At 41.3% G+C, this 19,863-nt stretch overlaps 1 protein-coding gene across 2 annotated transcripts in view; it reads left to right on the top strand.

The window, feature by feature from the left end:
* Window positions 1–8,923: 8,923 nt before the first annotated feature.
* Window positions 8,924–19,863, top strand: part of tox2 (TOX high mobility group box family member 2) — a 140,262-nt gene continuing 129,322 nt past the window's right edge. Inside the window, exon 1 of one of the 2 annotated variants that reach the window (XM_015959198.3) lies at window positions 8,924–9,151. In XM_015959198.3, coding sequence (XP_015814684.3) covers window positions 9,059–9,151 — 93 coding nt within the window. In that variant the 5' untranslated portion in view covers window positions 8,924–9,058. The remainder of the gene's footprint in view (window positions 9,152–19,863) is intronic. The other variant, XM_015959200.3, reaches the window with a different exon arrangement.

The raw sequence follows: 19,863 nt of genomic DNA, 5'->3' as shown, positions 1-19,863 counted from the left end.
TTTTATCTCCACAAATTACTCAAGCCTGAAGGAGTTCTGCTGTGTGGTGGAGCTGATAGTGCTAACAGTTAGCTTTCTCTGTTTCCTGGACTCTAAACCAACAACAGCCTTCCCTGTCACAAGTCAAGAAGGGTCAGTCCATGAACACTCAGTGATTGTGTGAGGCTTTTCAAATCCTAGTGGTGAAGCTAATGCAGGAGAAAGGTTAAAGATAAAGATAAAGTCCCATTAGTTGTCACACACACTGATGTGTGTGAAATTTGTTCTCCGCATTTGTCCCATCCCCTGGGGGAGCGGTGAGCTGCAGACACAGCTGCACTCGGGAACTATTTGGTGGTGTAGGGGACTGTTTTCATGTTCAGCCTGCATGAAAAACTCAGAGTGACTGATTATAAAAAAAATAATCACAAAAAATTGTATTTTCAGTGTTCCACACCTTTAAAGGTTCTTATTGGTGCCATTGGTGCTGATCAGTGATGTCACTCACTGCTGAAGCAGAGGCGAAATGCTGGCATCTTAGCAACGTCCCGAAAGAGACAATTTTGTGTTGAGACACAACAGCTCAGAGGGCTGGCCCGCCATATTTTTCCTGCCTCCTTTCCCTCCTTCCAGAAGTTTCCACCAACTCCTAAAGTGGAAACACGGCTATATTTTTTCACTCCCAGGTAAAGTCCTCACATTAGAAGCGTTTAAAGCTAAACCTGAAATGCTACTTGGCTAGCTCAGCTGCTAATTTGTACTTTGTCCATATGCTGATACGAGACGTTTGATAGTAGTGGTAAAGACAGTAATCCGATTTGGAACTAGCCTTACTTACACTAGCCTGTAGCTTGTTAATGTAGTCAAAACTAATTTTATTCTTTAACTGAGGTTATTCAAAAAGTCATTTTAACTACAAACTAACTGGTCACTTCAGCAAATACTTTGATGTTGTGTAATGACAGCTCCTTGTTAACTCCTTACATATCTATTCCCTTTGTTTATATTGACAAGTTTGTCCTCAAATACGATCTAAATGTGTTGTTGTCTCTCTGTAATGGCTGCTTTTCGGTTTTAAAGACATAAACAGACGTTTTATGAACACTGACGAGGAGAAACAGCCAAGTGACTGACCTGAATGATTCTTTTATTCGTGAAGCCCGAGTTGAGTGGAAATGTGAAAGTGGAAAATTAATCACTTCAGCACCAGTCTGACCTAAATTGGCATAAAGTGAAATTCATTGTATGAGAGGCAAAGTCAAAAGCAAAGTCATCCATAAAGGCTTTTACGAAACCCATTCACAACCTGCTCTTTAACAAAGTGAGTCGCAGAACACGAATGACACAAATCAAAGCAAAGGTGTCTTCATTTAAAACTAAATGTTACAGGATGTTTTTCTGATTTATTATAATTATTTTCCGTGTGCACACTGCCTCTGTGTCATACTGCAGAGATGCCGAGGTGCTTCTTTGCTTAAATTCAGGACAACAGTGAGTCATCTCTCTACTTAATGGACCCATTCAACTATTTCCTGTTTACCATCACTTCGCTTTTGGCTGTGCTCAGGACACATTTAGATGGAATAACCCCTGGCAGACCAAGGTGACGTTGTTAAAACACAAGTGAGCGCTAATCTGAGGAGAAATCTTCATTGTAATTTTAAAAGTTGAGAGCTTTGGAGAACAAGCGTTTCCTTTTATTCACAGTAGTGATCAACAAAAGTGCAATGTGACAGAGCTGCACCTTGACACCTTCACTTCCCATAACTGAGGGAGAACTGAAGCGCTTATTAAAGTGACAAACAAATAGCATTTACATTACTCATTTGGTACTCATTTGTTACAGTTAAGAGTTTCTCTCATGTGGAGGAGGAATGCAACACTGTTTGCAGAATTTGGTGTTCTGTAAGACTTCAGAGATATGAATGCATCTGTTCATTTTCCTGTTTGTTTGTTGTATTTTTTTAAACATTTTGGTCACCCCCTCCTCCCCATTCAGTGCGAGAGTTTGATTTACCAACTGTCTTATCTGGTCGATGGTGCTAGACAGATGGTTCGTCCATTCACCTGCCAAATATTTTTTGAAAGTGCCTGCCATTTTACGAACACTTTCCACAGATGACTTTCCAGATGGTTGAGTGAATCAAACCATCTGGCATTTCAGGTTAGTCGTAATCACAAAGAGAGCATAATCATCATAATGAGAATAGGGGGGAAGGATGGGCAGCCGACACGTTGAACTTCCTGTTTTAAGCCAAAGGTGCTGGTTAGTTTTAGTCACTGTTGCACCACCTTAACCTGGTTTTTATTACTGGAGCTAAAATAAGAAGAGTACTTCTTACTCTGCAAGTGACATTTTAAAAAAGCTGAATTATGCTCTTCTCTCCAAAATGTCAAAAATGATCAAGAGGTCCATCCATCACCAAGGGAGGCAAATCTTTAGCCTCGTTCTTTGGGTTGCATCAGTGTAAGCTACTGTACACAGTCATTTTGGTAAATTATTCACCAAACCAAAAGGAGCTGCATTTAAATTCTGCATCTTTCAGTTTGAATCGCCTTGTTTATAGAGTCTACTGGACGAGTTTGGATGTGTCATCTCATTGCAGCCTTGTTTTTGTTGTTTCACACCTTCGTGGGCGACTGTCAGACAAATACAACTTATCTTTGTAAACAGAATATGATTTTCATCAGGTTTTTTTGTCACTTATTTTTCCGAGGCCATGGAAATGCTAAAGATTACTTTTTCCCTTTTAAAATTAATTCAAAGTCTTCATGAACAGTGGTGACTTTCGAGTTAAAACACAGTTAGCTAACATTTGTGATGACGGTGAGGAACTTTGTCTCGTCTCTTCTTGGCAAAATTATTTATAGACCAGCCTTACTCCTATTTGTAACACATTTCCAGTGGTCTCTGGGAGGAATACATGCCTTGTAAGTCACACTCTGTGGAATAAAAGCTCAGACGCACCTGTTTGAGGAAGTAGAAGTCTGCCAGAGGAGAATGTTACTGATATTTGGACATTTCACTTCTGATTGGCTAACAGCAACACGATTACCACTGACTCCGTTTGCTCTGCAACGTTGATGTTTTATCTCCACAAAAACCAACAGTCTGGAGGAGTTCTGCTGTGTTGTGGTGCTGCTAATGCTAATGGTTAGCTTCTACAAGCCAGGACGTTCTCTGCATTTTCCTGGATGCTAGAACAACAGCACCCTTCCTCATTGTGAGTCAAGATGGGTGAGTCTATCAATGTTAAGTGACAGTGTGACGTAGATCTGTCAGGATTTTCTAATCCTAGAGTTTCACCATCTATTTTCTATCAGAAGCTAATGCAGGAGATAGGTGTAGGAGACTATTTACATGTTCAGCCTGCATGAAAAGTTTATCGGTGAACTTGCTCTGTAAATTTTAGCCAGGGACGGAGGGTTTTACTGCATGTCTGAGGTCAAAGGTCAAACAATAATCTTCAGGATTTTTAGGTAGAAAGCAGAATTTAGGGTTACATTAATTACAGCACGTGGCCCGGTCCTGATGAAGCAAATCTGTTTTTTTTCCTCAGATGTAATGATGCAACTTCAAAAATCTTTTTCTCATCTGTTCTCAGAACATCTTCCCCCAATTAATGGGGATCATCAGGATGCTTCTTTCTTTTTCCTTTTCTTTTTTGGTAAATGTGAGATGAGCAATGGTTTTCACCTTTGAACTCTTCCAGGAACGGCCACTTCTTTATGACCTTTGACCTTAACTGGAACAAAGTGAGCTTCAGATTGTGTTCTTGGTTCTGCGGTACTCAAACATCTTCAGAACAGAGACTGATGTGTTGCTTTTTCATATGTTTTATCCTACTTCTTGTGGGTTTTATTGAAGTGATTTATAAACTCTGCAGGTCTGGCAGTGACAGTGAGAAATTGGCGCATATTACTGAAAAACTATTTGAACAGTTTTAAGTTGATAATCACGGAAATAAAGCATTTAATTCAGACTAAAATCATTAATTAAGTTTGTTGAATTGTTTTATTTTTAAGTGAAATGCTAAAGTGGAGCAGATATTTATTTCTAAAAGTAGTTTTTTGTGTGAAAATCCTAACTGAAAAAAGGGAGTGCCTTCAATAATGTAATATTTCTGTGTGATTACGTCTTCTCTTTAAACAGTGAAGCCAAACACTCAGAAGCCTTAAAAGTCAGCTGATGACACTGTCTGGGTATCGCGGAAGGGGTTATAATGGTTAATAAAATCAAACATTTGATATTCTCCTCTAATTTTCCCTCAGCACCAAGCTAAGCTAAAGGATCACAATGTCACATCAGAAAGTTTACTTTTACTCAGCGACCTCGCCTTTATTCTGCCATTTTCTCTTTACTGACGTGTTATACTGCTCTACGTCCATCTCCCTCCACCGAATAAATCACATCTTCCTCGTCTTCTTGGCGTCTTCAGTGCAGCACATTTTCTTCTCTCTCTGGCACGTACTCAGACTACACAGATATTACACACATTTCTTCCCAGTGAAGCCACAAGTCTCCTCGTGCCAAACACCTCTGTGCTGTACCCTCTGCCGCTAAAGCGACAGAGAGGAACCAAAAGAACAAGTGACAGACCAGCTGAAAAAAGTGTGCAGAAGGGAACCCAGAAATGATAGAAACGGAAGAAACGGTTTTCTGGTGACCATTTACCTGATGAGCTGAAAGTTAGGACAGCCTGAGCTGGCAGATGATGGCGATCCAATACAACAAACCTGTGGTGCAACCCATCTGTGCCTGGTGTTAATGTAGGCTCACACTCCAAAGGCAAAAGCCGCCATGCCGGGTAAACGCTGCATGAGCAGAGGCACAGTCCTTAGAGGGGGTCAAAGACTCGCCCACTGGGAGGACAATGGCAGTTTAGTTAAACACAAACACACACACACACACACACACACACACACACACACACACACACACACACACACACACACACACACACACACACACACCAGAACTGAGGGAAGAGGATAAATACACACACATCTGTCGTAACAACATAACTATCATGCAACTGTGTCGTGTTGCAGAAACCTTTAAATGACACCTTTGACTGAGAAAACAACACAGACCCACTCTTATAAACAGTGTGATACGCGTTTGGGCTGAGGGTCAGGTGGTTTTTCTTTCTGTGTTTATCTGCAGGTCTGGTTAGCCATTGTTCACTGGGAACTTCCTGTTGTGTGCGTATGCTTTGTGTTTATCCAGGTGTGTGAATGGGATTGTGTGTGCAGGGGTCAAAACTCATGCACGGCTGTGATGTGTAGTTTGTAAACTCCACCCTCCTATCCTCAGCATGTTCCTGCTGCATTCTGTCTAAAAAAAAGTTAAGGGAAGAATTAACAGCATTTATGTACAGAATGTAGGGAGAGTAATGCTGCAAGAGAAAATAATAGCTTATTGTTGTTACCACAATGGATTGTGCTCCTGTTAAGGCTTAATGTACTCATTGTTCTGTTACTATTATTATAAAAATAATTCATTTAATGATGCTCCAGTACCCCACCACCCTCTCACGGAGGTAACCCCCTCCTATGGCTTTATCACGGGGCTCTCCCAGAAACACAAGTGTAACTGGAGCTCTGGTTTAGTCACACATTTAAGCACTATAAAGTTTGCAGATGACATTGTGATCTGCCGTGAGAGCAGGGCGCAGGTACAGGAAAAGCTAGATAGGCATGCGCTGGAAAAGAGAGGACAGAAGATTGGCCAGAAAAAGTAGAATGCCTTCTCCGGGTCAGGGATGAGATTCTGCCTCAAGTGGAGAAGTTTAAGTATCGCAGGTTCTTGTTCACGAGTGAGGGAAAGATGTAGCGCAAGATCGACAGGCGGATTGGTGCTGCGTCTGTAGTGATGCGGGTGTTGTACCGGTCTGTCGTGGTGAAAAGAGAGCTGAGCTGGAAGGTTGATCTACGTTCCTACTCTCACCTATGGTCACGAGCTTTGGGTGACAGAAAGAATGAGATCTTGGACACAAACGGCCAAAATGAGGTTTCTCCACAGGGTGGCTGGGCTCTCCCTTACGAGAAGCTGGCCAGGGAAAGACGTGGGATTCCCCCAGAGGAGCTGGCCTAAGTGGGAATGACGAGGATCAATAGGATCAGGAATGAGTCCTTCAGAGAGTCAACACATGTTGGATGTTTTGGAGAAAGGCCAGACTGAGAGCGTCTGGACATGTCCAGAGGAAAGACAATGATCACACAGGTAGAAGGATGCTGAGATTGGAGTCACCAGACACCAAAAAGAAGATTTATGGATGCAATGAAGTGTGAAGGTAGATGATGCAGAAGATAGGACTAAATGGAGACGGATGACTGGCTGTTTGATACCTGAAAGGATATGCCCAAAGACAAAAAAGTACATCATTTAGTCACAACATGTCTTCATTTAGCAAGTTTTTTATTTATTTATTTATTATTTTTCAATTTTCATTCTTCCTTAATTTTCACAAACCCCAGTCAGTTGTTTCATATTGATCATATTTTCTGACTCCAGATCCCTGCAACAGCTCTGACACAAGACTAGAATTCCAGGCACACAAGGATTAGGGTTAACCCTAACCTCGTTCCCAATGCAAGGAAACCTGAGAACCCTCAAAAAACCTTCAGTATGATTCGAAAACAACTCCCAATGACCAAAGATTAAGTCATGCTAACCGGTTAGCACAATCAGAATGTGAGGCTGAATGTTCCACCTACTCACATGCATGATGTTTGTTTACATAAAATGAGTCATTTCAACATAAAATGTAAGATAAATAGTGTTTGAACCTGCAGGACTTTGTGAATGAACAAAATTTGATGCCTAGAGATAGTTTTAAAATTAAGCTGGGATGTCACCCTAATTTATTCCATGGAGGAGGCAGGACTAAATATTTACTGCAGCCAGCCACTAGGGGGCTTCTACTTGTGTTATATTCTTGTGTTGAGTATTTTGGGTAGTTGAAGCATGTTATGTGGTGATTTAGGTGAGTGAGTGAAAAGATACCTTTAGCTACACAAGATGAGACTGTTCCACACTTTCAGGAAACATTTCTGGCATTTGCATCTGTCAAGCACATTAAAACACATAAAACATTATCCTCAGTTTTCTTTCAGATTCTTGTCTGACAAGAGATTGTGTTCTTGAGGACTTTTCAAATACCCAACTTGCCAACTATGCATTTATATCTTCTGGTCTCAGGACTTGCTCTTTGTGGCCTCTAGCTGTCATTCCTAATGTTCAGCTCTGTCATGTTTGTGTTCACACACATTCCTGGACAGTCCAGTCACTCCTGTTAGGAAATAGCAAAGGGGGAATATGGCAAGGAGATGCCTAGCTGCTTTAAAGATTTTAAACACAAATAAAGACATGTTGACAGGATTATAATAAAACTCATTTAAGCTGAATGAGACTTTCATCTTTCATTGTATTAATTTATTTAGCTGCCAAACCACAGAAATGTTTTTAAAACTATATTTATAACTTACATTTGTACATTTCTATTTTACAGCCTTTTTCATTCATAAAATCCAGTTTTATAGCGATGCCTGATTGGTTTGTTCTTCTGATAAATAGACATATTATGTAAAATGTGCAAATTAATTACTCTAGTAACTGTTTCATTTAAAATCAACCTAAACATTCAAAATCTAAGATTTTTTTTTGTTATTTATTACATGTATTGAATACATTTAAGTGCTACTTTAAAATCGAAGAGTGTTTCAAATTTTTGTGTGTTGTTTAAACAAAACCCATTAAGCTTTGTTTAAAATGACATATATATTATTTTTTTTATCCTAAAGGTCACCTTAACAGCATAGTGGTAGACATAATGCACATTTTTCCTTTTGTGTTGGTTTGAGTGAAGAAAATACATTTTTGCTGGCCATTCTCGAGTCACAGGAAGTATTCTATTTCCAAAGTAGAAGAAATATATTTCATTTTTCTGATTAGAGATGTGCATGGTGGTCTAGTTGGGAGCACTGTTGTGCAGACATAAGTCCTGGATTTGACCTGTCTGCGTGGAGTTTGCATGTTATTGGGGTAAAATCATGTATCCCACTCCCCCATCCCACTCTTCCTTTGCCCTCTGGAGATGAGCTCCAGATGTTGGCAACCCAGACCCTGGAGATCAAGTGGGTAAAGAAAAATGGATGGATGGCTTACCTTATTTATTTATTTTTTTCACATTGAGAAAATCAAATCACATGATTTATATAAAACCAAAAAATATAAATAAATTCAGACCCCTGCATGAGTCTGTTGTAGTTCCCTTTTTACATACGACAGGAAAAAGGGGAGTTCGAGTATTTTATGTGTCATTCAACCTATACACTTTAGGATTTCAACTGACTTCAAATCTTCAGAACTATTTTATTTTTTGCAAATTTATTCCAACAATCGTAAAATTATAAAATGTGTTCATGGGGAAATGGCTGTTTTAATTACAAATTTAAAATAAGAAAAAATAAGAAACTGATGTGTGGCACTGTGACTAGCGACTAGGCAGCACCCTCCGCCGGCTCCTTCGTCTGACCGGTAGAGGTCGCAGACGAGCAGCCGCTGAGAGGATCGGAGCGCATGGACGCATCAGAGCGCTCCCTCATGACAAGAGCTACAGGGCGTCTGGAAGCCTGGGAGGGAGAACGGCCAATGTGGGAGCAAAACGATCCTTTCTGCATCTTTACCTGCGACCCACCCGGCTCGGTTCGAGCTCCACCAACTTCACCAACTCCACTGCTGCCTCAGTTGTCTGAGCGCTCCTCTTTCTTTTTCTCCAGGTGAACTTTGTAGGGATGTTTACTGCCGAGCATCATCGCGTTGAAGACAATTAAAGTGTCTGAAGGACTGGAGAATAAATCTTCTTGTACTTTTTGGTCGGTTTGACAAGAAGGAGAGGGATAGACCGTGTGTGTGAGTGTGTACGAGAGAGAGAGAGAGAGAGAGAGAGAGAGAGAGAGAGAGAGAGAGAGAGAGAGAGAGAGAGAGAGAGAGAGAGAGAATCGCACACTTTTTTTCTTTTCTTTCTTTTTTTTGGAGCTACGCTTTCATGCCGTCAGTCTTGCAGACTCTGAGATGGACGTCAGATTTTATCCAGCTCCCCCTTCCAGCGTGGGTTCATGTACATTACCGACCGACTCCAGTCTGGACTATTACCACTCCAACAAGGTAAACTCCTTTTTCTACCCTCCGCTGTTTAAGTGGGTGAGATGTGTTAGTTTCAAGTGCAACGGCGCATTGATTACGCACGGCTCTGATCAGCTGAAATGGGACCAGCGTTGCACTTTTTGGTCCCCTGAGGATAACGTAGTTCCACGGATCCACAGGCTGCATCAGTAAACTTTGCCCCATCTTTGTTGTCATTGACACCCGCATCTCAGATTGGGCACGTGGATTTTCCTCCTACTGGACCTGTATAATAGAATTATTTTCTTGTAGCGTAGCAGAGCTGCGCACCTCTGTGGATAAACGCAACAAACACCAGATGTGTGCGTGATTGCAGCTTATATTATTTAGTTCTGCAAGCTTCCCTTTTTATGACTCAAACGTATCTAACCCTAGCTGCGTTATCTGGCACGAACGTTGCCACATGGTCAGCGCGCTCAATAAACCCAATAAACAATCAACAACATCTCGCCGAAACGCGGTTTCCTCAGCATCTCGTGTGTCTAAGTTGTGATATCTCTGCTGCAGATGTGTTGTAGTATTGCTCTGTTCTCGTTGCTGTTATTATTGAAGAGCAATATCATGTATTGCGCGCTTGGTGTGCGTAAATGCCCAACATCCGTATAATGCGCACACCTTTATGGGAATTAACTAGTCATTACTCACAACAAACACGTAATGTATTGGTTTCCTAAGCGTTCATATAATTTTTTTATCATGGCCGTGTTGGTGCTGGCACGCACTTTTACGCACGGATGTTTCATTATAAGGCAAGATAGAATATATAGTTATATACATTTTGTCATGATTTAACTATCCAAATGCTTTTAAATATCTTAAAACAAATAATCACACAAGGTCCTATTTCATTTTTAATTATTATTCTTTCCTTCCTTCCTGTGTAACATTTATGGGGCTGGTTATGGTGCACCAGGTGCTCTAAAGAAGAACAAATACAGTACTATTGCCCGGAACTGCAAGTCACATATAAGACCAGTTTCTCTTGTGGTCAGAGTCAAACTCGTGCAAAAATTTGTCAGAACCTGCAGTGCTGAGAGTTTAAAAAAGGGCATTAGCCCAGATCCTCAGCCATTCAAATGGCTGTCTTGCCTCAGCACCTGGAGCACCGCCAGCAGGCAGCCACATTTACTGATGACAAAGTGATACATGTGAAACATTATAGCCCAGTGCAATAGTTGGATTGTTAATCTCCCCTGCTCATACATCCACTCACCTAGATGCACATATCATACACTAGCAGCACACTCCTCCCTTCAAACATCACATTTTAGCTCCAGATCATTAACAACATCACAACGGCAAGATAAATTAATAATGATGATAGTGAAACCTAAATTTGGTTGATTAATAAATGGACAGTAGAGACATCTTGGTGATTAAGTTACAGCATGCACGTTGGCGTGTGCACATTTCTCTGCATGTGTGAACCAGACAAACACACACAAACAGCAGAGCTTCGTAGCTGATGTGTATTTAAGATCACAGCAGGGCTTGCTTTTCTCAGACTGAGGTTACAATCCAGGAAATGTAGATTTAACACAATGAGCTGTGCTAACTATTATGATTCAGTGAGTAGAAAGGCTGCTGGCCTGCTGAGCAACATGTTTGGGTCTCAAGGACAGAACGCTGTTATTAGTAAAGTAGCAGCTGTGACTGAGATATAAAGTGACACAATATTGTCACTGTTCTCCTGCTTGTACACATAAATACGCATGATGCATGAGCTTTTGAGCAATAGGTTGGGTTCTGTTTCATTTATGCTGCTCGCTTGTGGAACAAATCAAAATCAAGTTTATTTTTGTTGATAATTAAATTGTGGTCATTCAAAATGATTAGTCGCTAAAATGGAAATTGCATTTGTTTCTTCGTTTCATCCAAAACCCAATGAGATCTGTGCAGTTCTGCTTGTCAAAATAAAAGCCTAATGTCCGCATCCTATAGTTGTATAGCCTGAAAGATGAACTAAATTATCGGTGGGCTCTGACTTTAAAGGTGTGGACCGCTGAAAAAAAGTATTTCTGATTATAATCAGTCACTCTGGGTTTTTCATGTTGTCTGAGCATAAAAACAGTCTCATACACCTATCTCCTGCATTAGCTTCTGATAGAAAATAGACGGTGAAGGATTTGAAAGGTCTGACGGATCTACGTCACACTGTCATTAGTGTCAACATTCATGGACTCACCCATCTTGACTCACGACAGGGACGGCTATTGTTGTTTTAGCACCCAGAAAACAGCTGAAAACATCTCGAATAGCAGAAGCTAACCATTAGCATTAGCAACTCCACCACACAGAAAAGCTCCTCCAGGCTTGTGTTATTTGTGGAGATAAAACATCCATGTTGCAAGTCAATGGTTCAGTTGCATTGCTGTTATCCAGTCAGAGGTGAGATGTCCAAATATAAGGAAATAAAACTCCAAATCCGTAAATTTTGTTCCACTCTCTCTTGTAAATGCTGATGCAAGCCCTTTTGGTCTTTTTTGCCCTAACATCTTGCAAGACATTCATTCCTACCTAAAACTACTGCAAATGTGTTGATTAAACCAGTTTCACACACCTTTAAAGCACAAATATTTTAGGAAGACTTTTTAATATAAATTTAAAGACTAAAATATGCAGAGATCACATTTTAAAACGGCTCTAGATACCACAGAGTGTCAGTGGGTGGGTTCTGCTGGTAATTGGTGATTAGAACATGTAAGTCATGTCATAGTCATGTCCCTGGGCAAGGCACCTAACCCCTGTTGCCTGCTAGTGATGGTCTGAAGGATCGACGTTCCCCGGTGTTCGACAGTTCATATCTGCTAGTGCACTCTGGATCAGCTGTGTCTACGTTGTAGCTCATCTCCACCAGTGTGTGTGATTGAGCGAATGACTGGATGTTTTATGAAGCTCCTTGGGTGGGGGGGGGGGGGGGGGGGGGTAGAACCCTTGAAGGTGCTATAGGAATACAAGCCGTTTACCATGTCTACTCACAACACATATTTTTGTAACATTTATAAATTATATTTAAACACATGTATACCCTAATCAGATTTACCCAATCTTCCAATTAATCAGTCACATGACTGGACAAACGGCAATGCTTTTAAAGTGGAAAAAAGCTGCTATGGATGCCTGTTTGGCCAAGCTAAAGGTTTATTTATCCCAATTAAAAAAAATTTCCCACAAGTGTCTACATTTAAAAATAGAACCATGTGGAAGAAATGTTGTTGGGCTCAACAGAATGTGTATAAATATAAATAAAGGAGGAATATACTATGAAGATTATCACTTGCTGCCAGTGTGTTTTGCCCTTCTTCTATCATCTGTAATTAGCTAACTTTAAACGCAGCCAAACCTTCTAAAGGACAGAGGTGCCCTTCATTTGGAGGAAATGACAAAATAAAAGCTTGCTTACAAAGTGGACTGTGACAATTATTTTAGTTACATTAAGCAGAAAGAAATAGATGCTTGTTTTCTATTTTATTTCTATGGTTATTGCATTATTAATTTCAAACTAATGTGCCAAGGCAGAGCTGGGGTATAAGTCATGAAAGCCTCTGAGGTCTCCTAGAAGGTGTGAAAACCAATGGTGGGATTATGCATAACAGCAGCTCGACATTAAAAACACCCGGCAGGAAGCGATCATGTACTAAATAAAACAATGCATATGCCGTTGCTTCATAAACTAGTGGGGTAAACTCACAACATGTTTATTTATGAGCCTGGTTGTTCAGCTTTACAAGAACCGCTCTAAGGACAAGTACACCTACAGTAACTGGGCTCATTCTTGTTTTCTATCCATAAAGGGGTTAATAAACAAGGAATGTAAAGAATGTGCAAGCTGAAAATGGTCTGAGCTGATTGACCACATTCAAACTGATGGTTGATTGATGCGTGGAGGAAATATGGATCACTCTGACAGGATGATTGAACACCACACACGTATGACTGTGCTTTGAATTACAAGTAGGGGTTTGTTTGGAATTTGACATCAAACTTCTACTAAATCATTCTGGTTGTGGGAGCAAATCCAGAAAGGTAAAACATACTAGCATACTGGTGACGTTTGGCCCAATGAAGGTTTCTTTTCGATTTTATAACTGATCATGTTAAATTCACGGCTGACACATGACGTCTGCATACCCGACTCAAAGCAGCTTTTAGATCGAGGCTCTTCAAGTAACAATGTGCAGTTTTCACTGTTAATCTATGGAAATATTCATTCAAATGTTGTTATAAATGAATGAAATGATGCCCAGTTGTTGAAAAATGTTGGCAGATTTGTAACATATGACCATAAAAAATCTGATCTAAAATACATTGAAGAGGGTCTAAGTCTCTGGGCGACGCCATATTTGACGCCATGTTTCCTGTGAGGACAAAATACATTTCTGATTTGTAACAAGCGGTTACAAAACTTTTGCCATTCATAGATGTTGTTGTTTTACACCAGGTGTACTCAAATGCAAGTGGCCAAAGGCCACGTAAAAGGTTTTGATGAGTGGAAGGGCCAATATGACAGTTATGTATTGGTCCTCGTGTTAACATTGTAAGAGAGGAAAGGATTGGTCCGGGGGGGGGGGGGGGGGGGGGGGGGCAGAAGGAAGAGGCTCGCGGGTATTGAGTACCACAGTTTTACACATTTACCTCCACTCGTTGCCAGTGATGAAAGGGGGTCTGATGTGCTCGCCATTTTGCTGGAGGTTGCATTCATAGGGATCTTTGACCCTAATGGCCATTCTCGAACACAAAAATACCTTTAAACTAGGAAGGGTTTCACTATGCAGCTGTCTGATTTATTCGTCAAACATTTATAGTTCAAACAAAAACCAAATCAAAAGAGTGGTAAAGTGATCATGAAATGAACATGAGCCTTTGAGCTTCTATACGTCCCACACACACAAAAAATACAACAAATAAACAACCTTTGCATCCACCTTTCTGAACAACGTTAAGAAAATCATATGAGAGGAGCATCGATTTGCGTTTCGCTACGAGCCCCATGGCTCTGTTGCTCTTCTCAACTTCATCCAAGTTGCATTTTCCCGCACTTGCACAGTCGCAGTGAGTCATCTTTACTTTTCGCCCAAGATTTCTCCAAATCTTTTTGAGGCCTCTGCATCTTTCCTCGCTGAGTGGGAGGCTTGTTTGCTCAGCGTACACTCAGCTGTGTGTACCAGCGCTGAAGGCCACTTCTTTGCAAATGCCTGTTTTAGTGGGAGACTATTTGTCAAATGCATTATGACTTGTGCATACCCCGGGGCAGAATCACTCCGGTGAAATGAAGTTGGATAGATTACTGTAGATGTTCCACTTTCTCCTTATCCCTCTCCCCTCTAATTGCACAGGGCCCAGGAGAGAGAGCCTCTCATGTAATTATACTGTAGTTATTCTGTAGGTTTATAATCTAATGGTTTGCAGATGTTATTCTTTACATAGCTGCCATCTGTTCCAACTTACTATATGGTATTTATATACTTTTGCTTGAGTGTTTTGTAAAATAATCCATCGATGTGCTTTGTGTGCAATCATAGTTGCTGATGTGCCTCCAGGTGAGTTGTAAGAGGTTACTTTTACAAGGATAATCTAAAAACAAGACACCTTTGCTGGATTTTTCCACCATTTTAAGTTTTATTTCTGCATTTAGCGATGAAACAAGCAGCTGGCATGTGTCCACTCAAAGATCTAGTTTTTGCACAGCACCCTTTCTGAAAGTGGTTCGCTCCATTTCAAATGCTCTCCAAATCACTGCATTAGTCATGGGATACTTCAAAGTACCAGCATAAAAAAATCAAAAATCCATGTTGAATTCTCAGAATAAGATTTTTTTTCCTCCCCTCTCTCTCTCTCTCTCTCTCTCTCTCTTTGAAACACGACCGTAATAGAAGCAGAAAGAGAAGTTATTCCAGTGGTACCTCATTCTGTTCACAAAGAGGAGTTAATTACACGGAGGCAAGCATTCTTGGGTCGACAGTGTGGACTTGGGGTTTTTCATTGTGCCCATTCATAACATTCTGCTGACTGGCCAGTCCGAGCTATAATACCCCACCCGGTCTCGCTGTGAAAACGTTAACCCGTGCATGGCTCGAACGCACACCAAACACTGCCCGAGTGGCTAGAATGGCTCGGAACTCTCAAAAGTTGTGAGTTTATCGTTCTTATCCAGTTCCAGGCAGCCGACTCGGAACAGTTAACATGGAAACGGGTCACAAACTGGACACCCCCAATCTCTCTGTGAAACTATAGATTTAAAAACTGCTATCTTATTCTTTTTGGTGTACCTACATCCTGACACTATTTGTACTCAAGCCTCTCCTTCATCCCCCCACCCATCACGCCTCACACACACACACACACACACACACACACACACACACACACACACACACACACACACACACACACACACACACACACACACACACACACACACACACACACACGGAAACCCTCTCCATGTGTGTGTGTGTGTGTGTGTCTAACTTCTTTTCTCATTTACCTTCCCAGCAGCAATGTCAAAAGGTTATGCAGGGAAGCTGGATGGCCTGGGGCTGATTGTGTCTCGGAGTTAATGATAAGTAGCTACAGTGCTATTCTCTGGAGCTGTGGGGCTTGGATTGTGTTTTGGTACACAGTCCATTACAGTAAGAGAAAATAAAATGGACTATTTATGAGAAGTTTGGTTTTTAAATGCAGGAGAAATGCAGCCAGTTGTTTAACTCTCTATTTAAAGGAACAGTGAGCAGTTTCTTGTTCCTCCCCCTACTGGTTGAAAATGGAATAACAACTGTTGTAAACAATGCTGCTGTAGCTAGTGCTAACAACAAGCTAACTCTTACATGTGCCAACCAGTATTAAAATAAACCACTAAAGATCCACACTGCTGGGCAAACAATAGTGTTACAAGTCCAGTAGCAACAAAGCTAGGTCACCATCAGTCCATGTTTTTGTAGCCTCTATTAGCCGGGGCTGCCAACTTTTGAACAATTACATGCGTAAGAGCGCAGGGGGTAGAGGGGTGGGAACACACCGTTTCACCCTGTTCACTGACCGTCAGAGTAGAGGGGGTTGGGGGTACATGGACAGTTGCACCCTATTCACTTTGTGTGTGCGTGTGTGTGTGTGTGTGTGTGTGTGTGTGTGTGGTGGGGGTGGGGGATTGGGCTGGGGTCGATTAATCAGCGTGAGATCTTGGAGATGTGGCGTGAGAGCGAGTTTAGAGGGTCAAATGCGAGTTGGCAGCCCTGATTAGCTCCCTCAGACTACGGTCACCCCTGCCAATGTTAACTCTGGTTTTAACACTTTGCTTCACCTCCAGAGACCTTATTCTCTTACTTTACCTCTAGGCTACGCCATGATGCCAACAGAAAACAAAGCAAGCTTCTTCTTGTGGTTTTTATTGACGATCAACAAACTGAAAATGTTAACCGCTGTAAAGCAGGTTAAGAGCGCCCCCTAGAACACCTACCTGATCCACAAAACTATCTAGTGAGAGTTTTGGTCAGCAGAGGGCTGCAGAGTGGTGTCAAATATGAAACTGGTGAAGTTTCTAACTCAACAATCACTTAGATCAATGTTAAAGCTCTAGTTTGTCATAAAAAATAGTACACAGTTACTTTAAAATGGAAGGTTATGCTAGAGTTGTGCAGAAACCTTTCATTCAATGCACAAAAAAGCCTCCATGTAAAGCACTTACCTGTTTGGTGGACTAATACGGGAGCACAAGCGTTCGTACTTTATCAAGGTGGAGTTGCGTTTAACCTACAGGACAATGAAAGTGACAAACGGAGCTCTGCTGCAGAGCCATCTCTTTGCTCTGCACTTTGTAATTGTGACCAGACATGATGACTCAGAGCTGCTGGAGGTGTGAAGAGGGTCATAAGTCACGAATGGCTGAAAATAGATTCTACGGTTTACCTCGCTTGGTTTGCTACTTAATCACCAAAGTCCATAGAAATGGGCTATTTATGTTGATGACTGATTATGAGAACTGAACCCTGACGTTGCGTTCGTTAAACTCTCTCTTTTGTGATAAATAATAAATCATTTCCCTGCTGTTATCACACTGTAATCTGTCTGCCAGCAGGTTTATTATTGGATGTTATGGATCTTGTTTTAGAATAAAAAATGGCAGCAGGTCTGCGGCGCTGTAAGCCACATCACAAGGTGTCAGAGGAATTCCAAAGTTGACGTTGATTGCAAGCTGAAGCGGCCTCAGCCTCGGCCCGGCTCGTGCCCCTCATTAAATCACATTAACCTTAATTTTCGTCACAGCTCCTTGAGAGCCCAACATCACCGTGGGGCTCGACTCTTTGCTGCTCTGCTGGATGCCGGGTGTGCGTTTCATCCACTTGTGATTTGTGTAAAGTCGAGTCCAGTAAGCCGACGCCTTTTAAACTGTCTCCACCTCAGGAGGGGAGAGATTCCTCGGTAGCAGTTGCCTTGACTGGCTGTTCTCTCTCTCTCTCTCTCTCTCTCTCTCTCTCTCTCTCTCTCTCTCTCTCTCTCTCTCTCTCTCTCTCTCTCTCTCTCTCTCTCTCTCTCTCTCTCTCTCTCTCTCTCTCTCTCTCTCTCTCTCTCTCTCTCTCTCTCTCTCTCTCTCTCTCTCTCTCTCTCTCTCTCTCTCTCTCTCTCTCTCTCTCTCTCTCTCTCTCTCTCTCTCTCTCTCTCTGTCTGCCCACTTCTCCACCACCTCCCCTCTTGCAAGCCCGCTTTCCTTGTGCTGTTTTATATTCACTTCTTGATTGGTTGGGGGATGGGCTGGCGGAATCGCGTTGGAGAGGTTAGCTGGTTTGTGCAGGGAGGGGGAAGCAGATTTGGTGTGTGCATAAAGAGGAGGGCAGAAGCTGGAGGAAAACTGGAAAGAGATTTGTTTTGGGGGGGATACTTTATTTTTCAGCCTGCCATTGAGTCTGTAATGTCATTCAACAAAGTGGAAACCAAAATGAGCCCTGCCACCAGATGTGTTCCAGTCCGGATAGCAACTTGAAAGACAGACGTTTATTGTTTTAGTGCATTTGGTGTGGTTCAAACCCAAACTGCATGAAATGCTGATTGATGGATTTCACCAAAGAATGTGCATGTGTGTGTGTGTGTGTGTGTGTGTGTGTGTGTGTGCGTGTGTGTGAGTGTGGCAGAGGAGAATCTGCTTTATTTGATTTATTTAACCATTTTTTGTGCTCAGTTCTGGGCCGTGTCTGCTGATGAAAAGGAAACACTGACTGGATTTTCTCTCCGTGCTACAGTAGCCTTTCAGAGCAGATTCATCTGCTTTCCATCAGCACTTCAATATGAAAAACACAGCCTTTGATTCGCTTGCTTGTCGAACTGAAAGCTTGCTTGATTTGTTAATGTTTCCTGTTGTTATCCACAGAAGGTTGATTTTAGATTTCCATCAAACAAATCAACTAAATCGATCCATTTAGCACGCTTCGCTCCAGATAAAAATGCCAAACACACGTCCTAGCAAGACACTCTGTTATTATAACAAGTTGGCATTAACATTGAAACCCTGACAACCTCGTGTATTGCAGCTTTAGGTCTTTTGTTGAAAGGTAATGACTGATATTATTGTTGCTGCTGACATTTAGCAGCATCCACATGTGGTTTAGTCTGTGGGTCAGGAAGTGCACACTTCAGTCTTTTTTGCAGCAGCTTTATAACCCCAAGTGTGAACTGCATGCCCCTAATAATTATACAGTGATGGTGTTACTTGCATTGTTTTGTGATGATGCTATTGACATGGCAGTGGCATGGTAGAGAAGAAAAAAATATATTAGCATCATTCCACAAAGCTGCAGTTTGTGTTGCAGGAAGGCTGATCTTCATTAGAATAATTGCTTCATGTCATTTATAAACAAATAGACCACAAAGTGATTATTCTACATGTTGGAGATTGTGAGCACAGTTATTGGCAATGGCAGATTTGTGCAAAGCCAGCTTTGCTTCATAAATTAGCATTACCACTGCTTGACAACAAACCCCCAAAAATCCTACATTTCAACTGAGCACAGCTGGAGATCATCATCTTTTGCTTTCACATGGAAGAGCTAATGCTTCATCAAACATGTTTGTTCTTTCCAAGACTATAAGAATGATGCACCTGCTGTGTCACTGCCTGACTTAATCATAATCTACCTGTTCAAAGTCATTCCTTCCATCTGACATTGTCCAAAACTCAACTGAAATTATTTACCAACTGGGTTCTTCCATCGTCAATACCATTTATATGGAGGTCACGGTCCGCTGATAGGATTTGCCGATATCTAGATATTTTCTATTTGCATTCTAAAATGTCACTAATAAGAACAGCTGATGTTCAATATTTTGAACTCTGAACTTGACCAACTATTGACCCTTAATTCTAAACACTGCTTGGTATTAGCGTCAAACATTTAAGAATAAACTGACAAAGCATCAATTTTTAAAAAACAGCTAGATCAAAGAAAACGCCAGGCGACAATGATGTTTTAGAGCATCTATTAAACAGCAGCAGCATCAGGCTGCCCGCGGAGATGCCTGTCTTTAAATTGGCTCTACTAAAGAATCGTATCTTCTGATACCAATGTATGCAAAATGGTAAATATCGTCCGATCCCTAATTTAAATGTTTTTATAGAAGTTCCACATCCTTTATCAGTTTAATGTCATAAATGCCACCATTCTAGTGTTTATTCGAGTAAAACTTGTCAAATCAAAGTCATCTTT

This window comes from Nothobranchius furzeri, chromosome 3 (assembly GCF_043380555.1).
Source record: "Nothobranchius furzeri strain GRZ-AD chromosome 3, NfurGRZ-RIMD1, whole genome shotgun sequence".
NCBI classification, from domain to species: domain Eukaryota; kingdom Metazoa; phylum Chordata; class Actinopteri; order Cyprinodontiformes; family Nothobranchiidae; genus Nothobranchius; species Nothobranchius furzeri.
The sequence above is the reverse complement of the archived record's forward strand: the minus strand, read 5'-3'. Positions and strand labels throughout refer to the sequence as shown.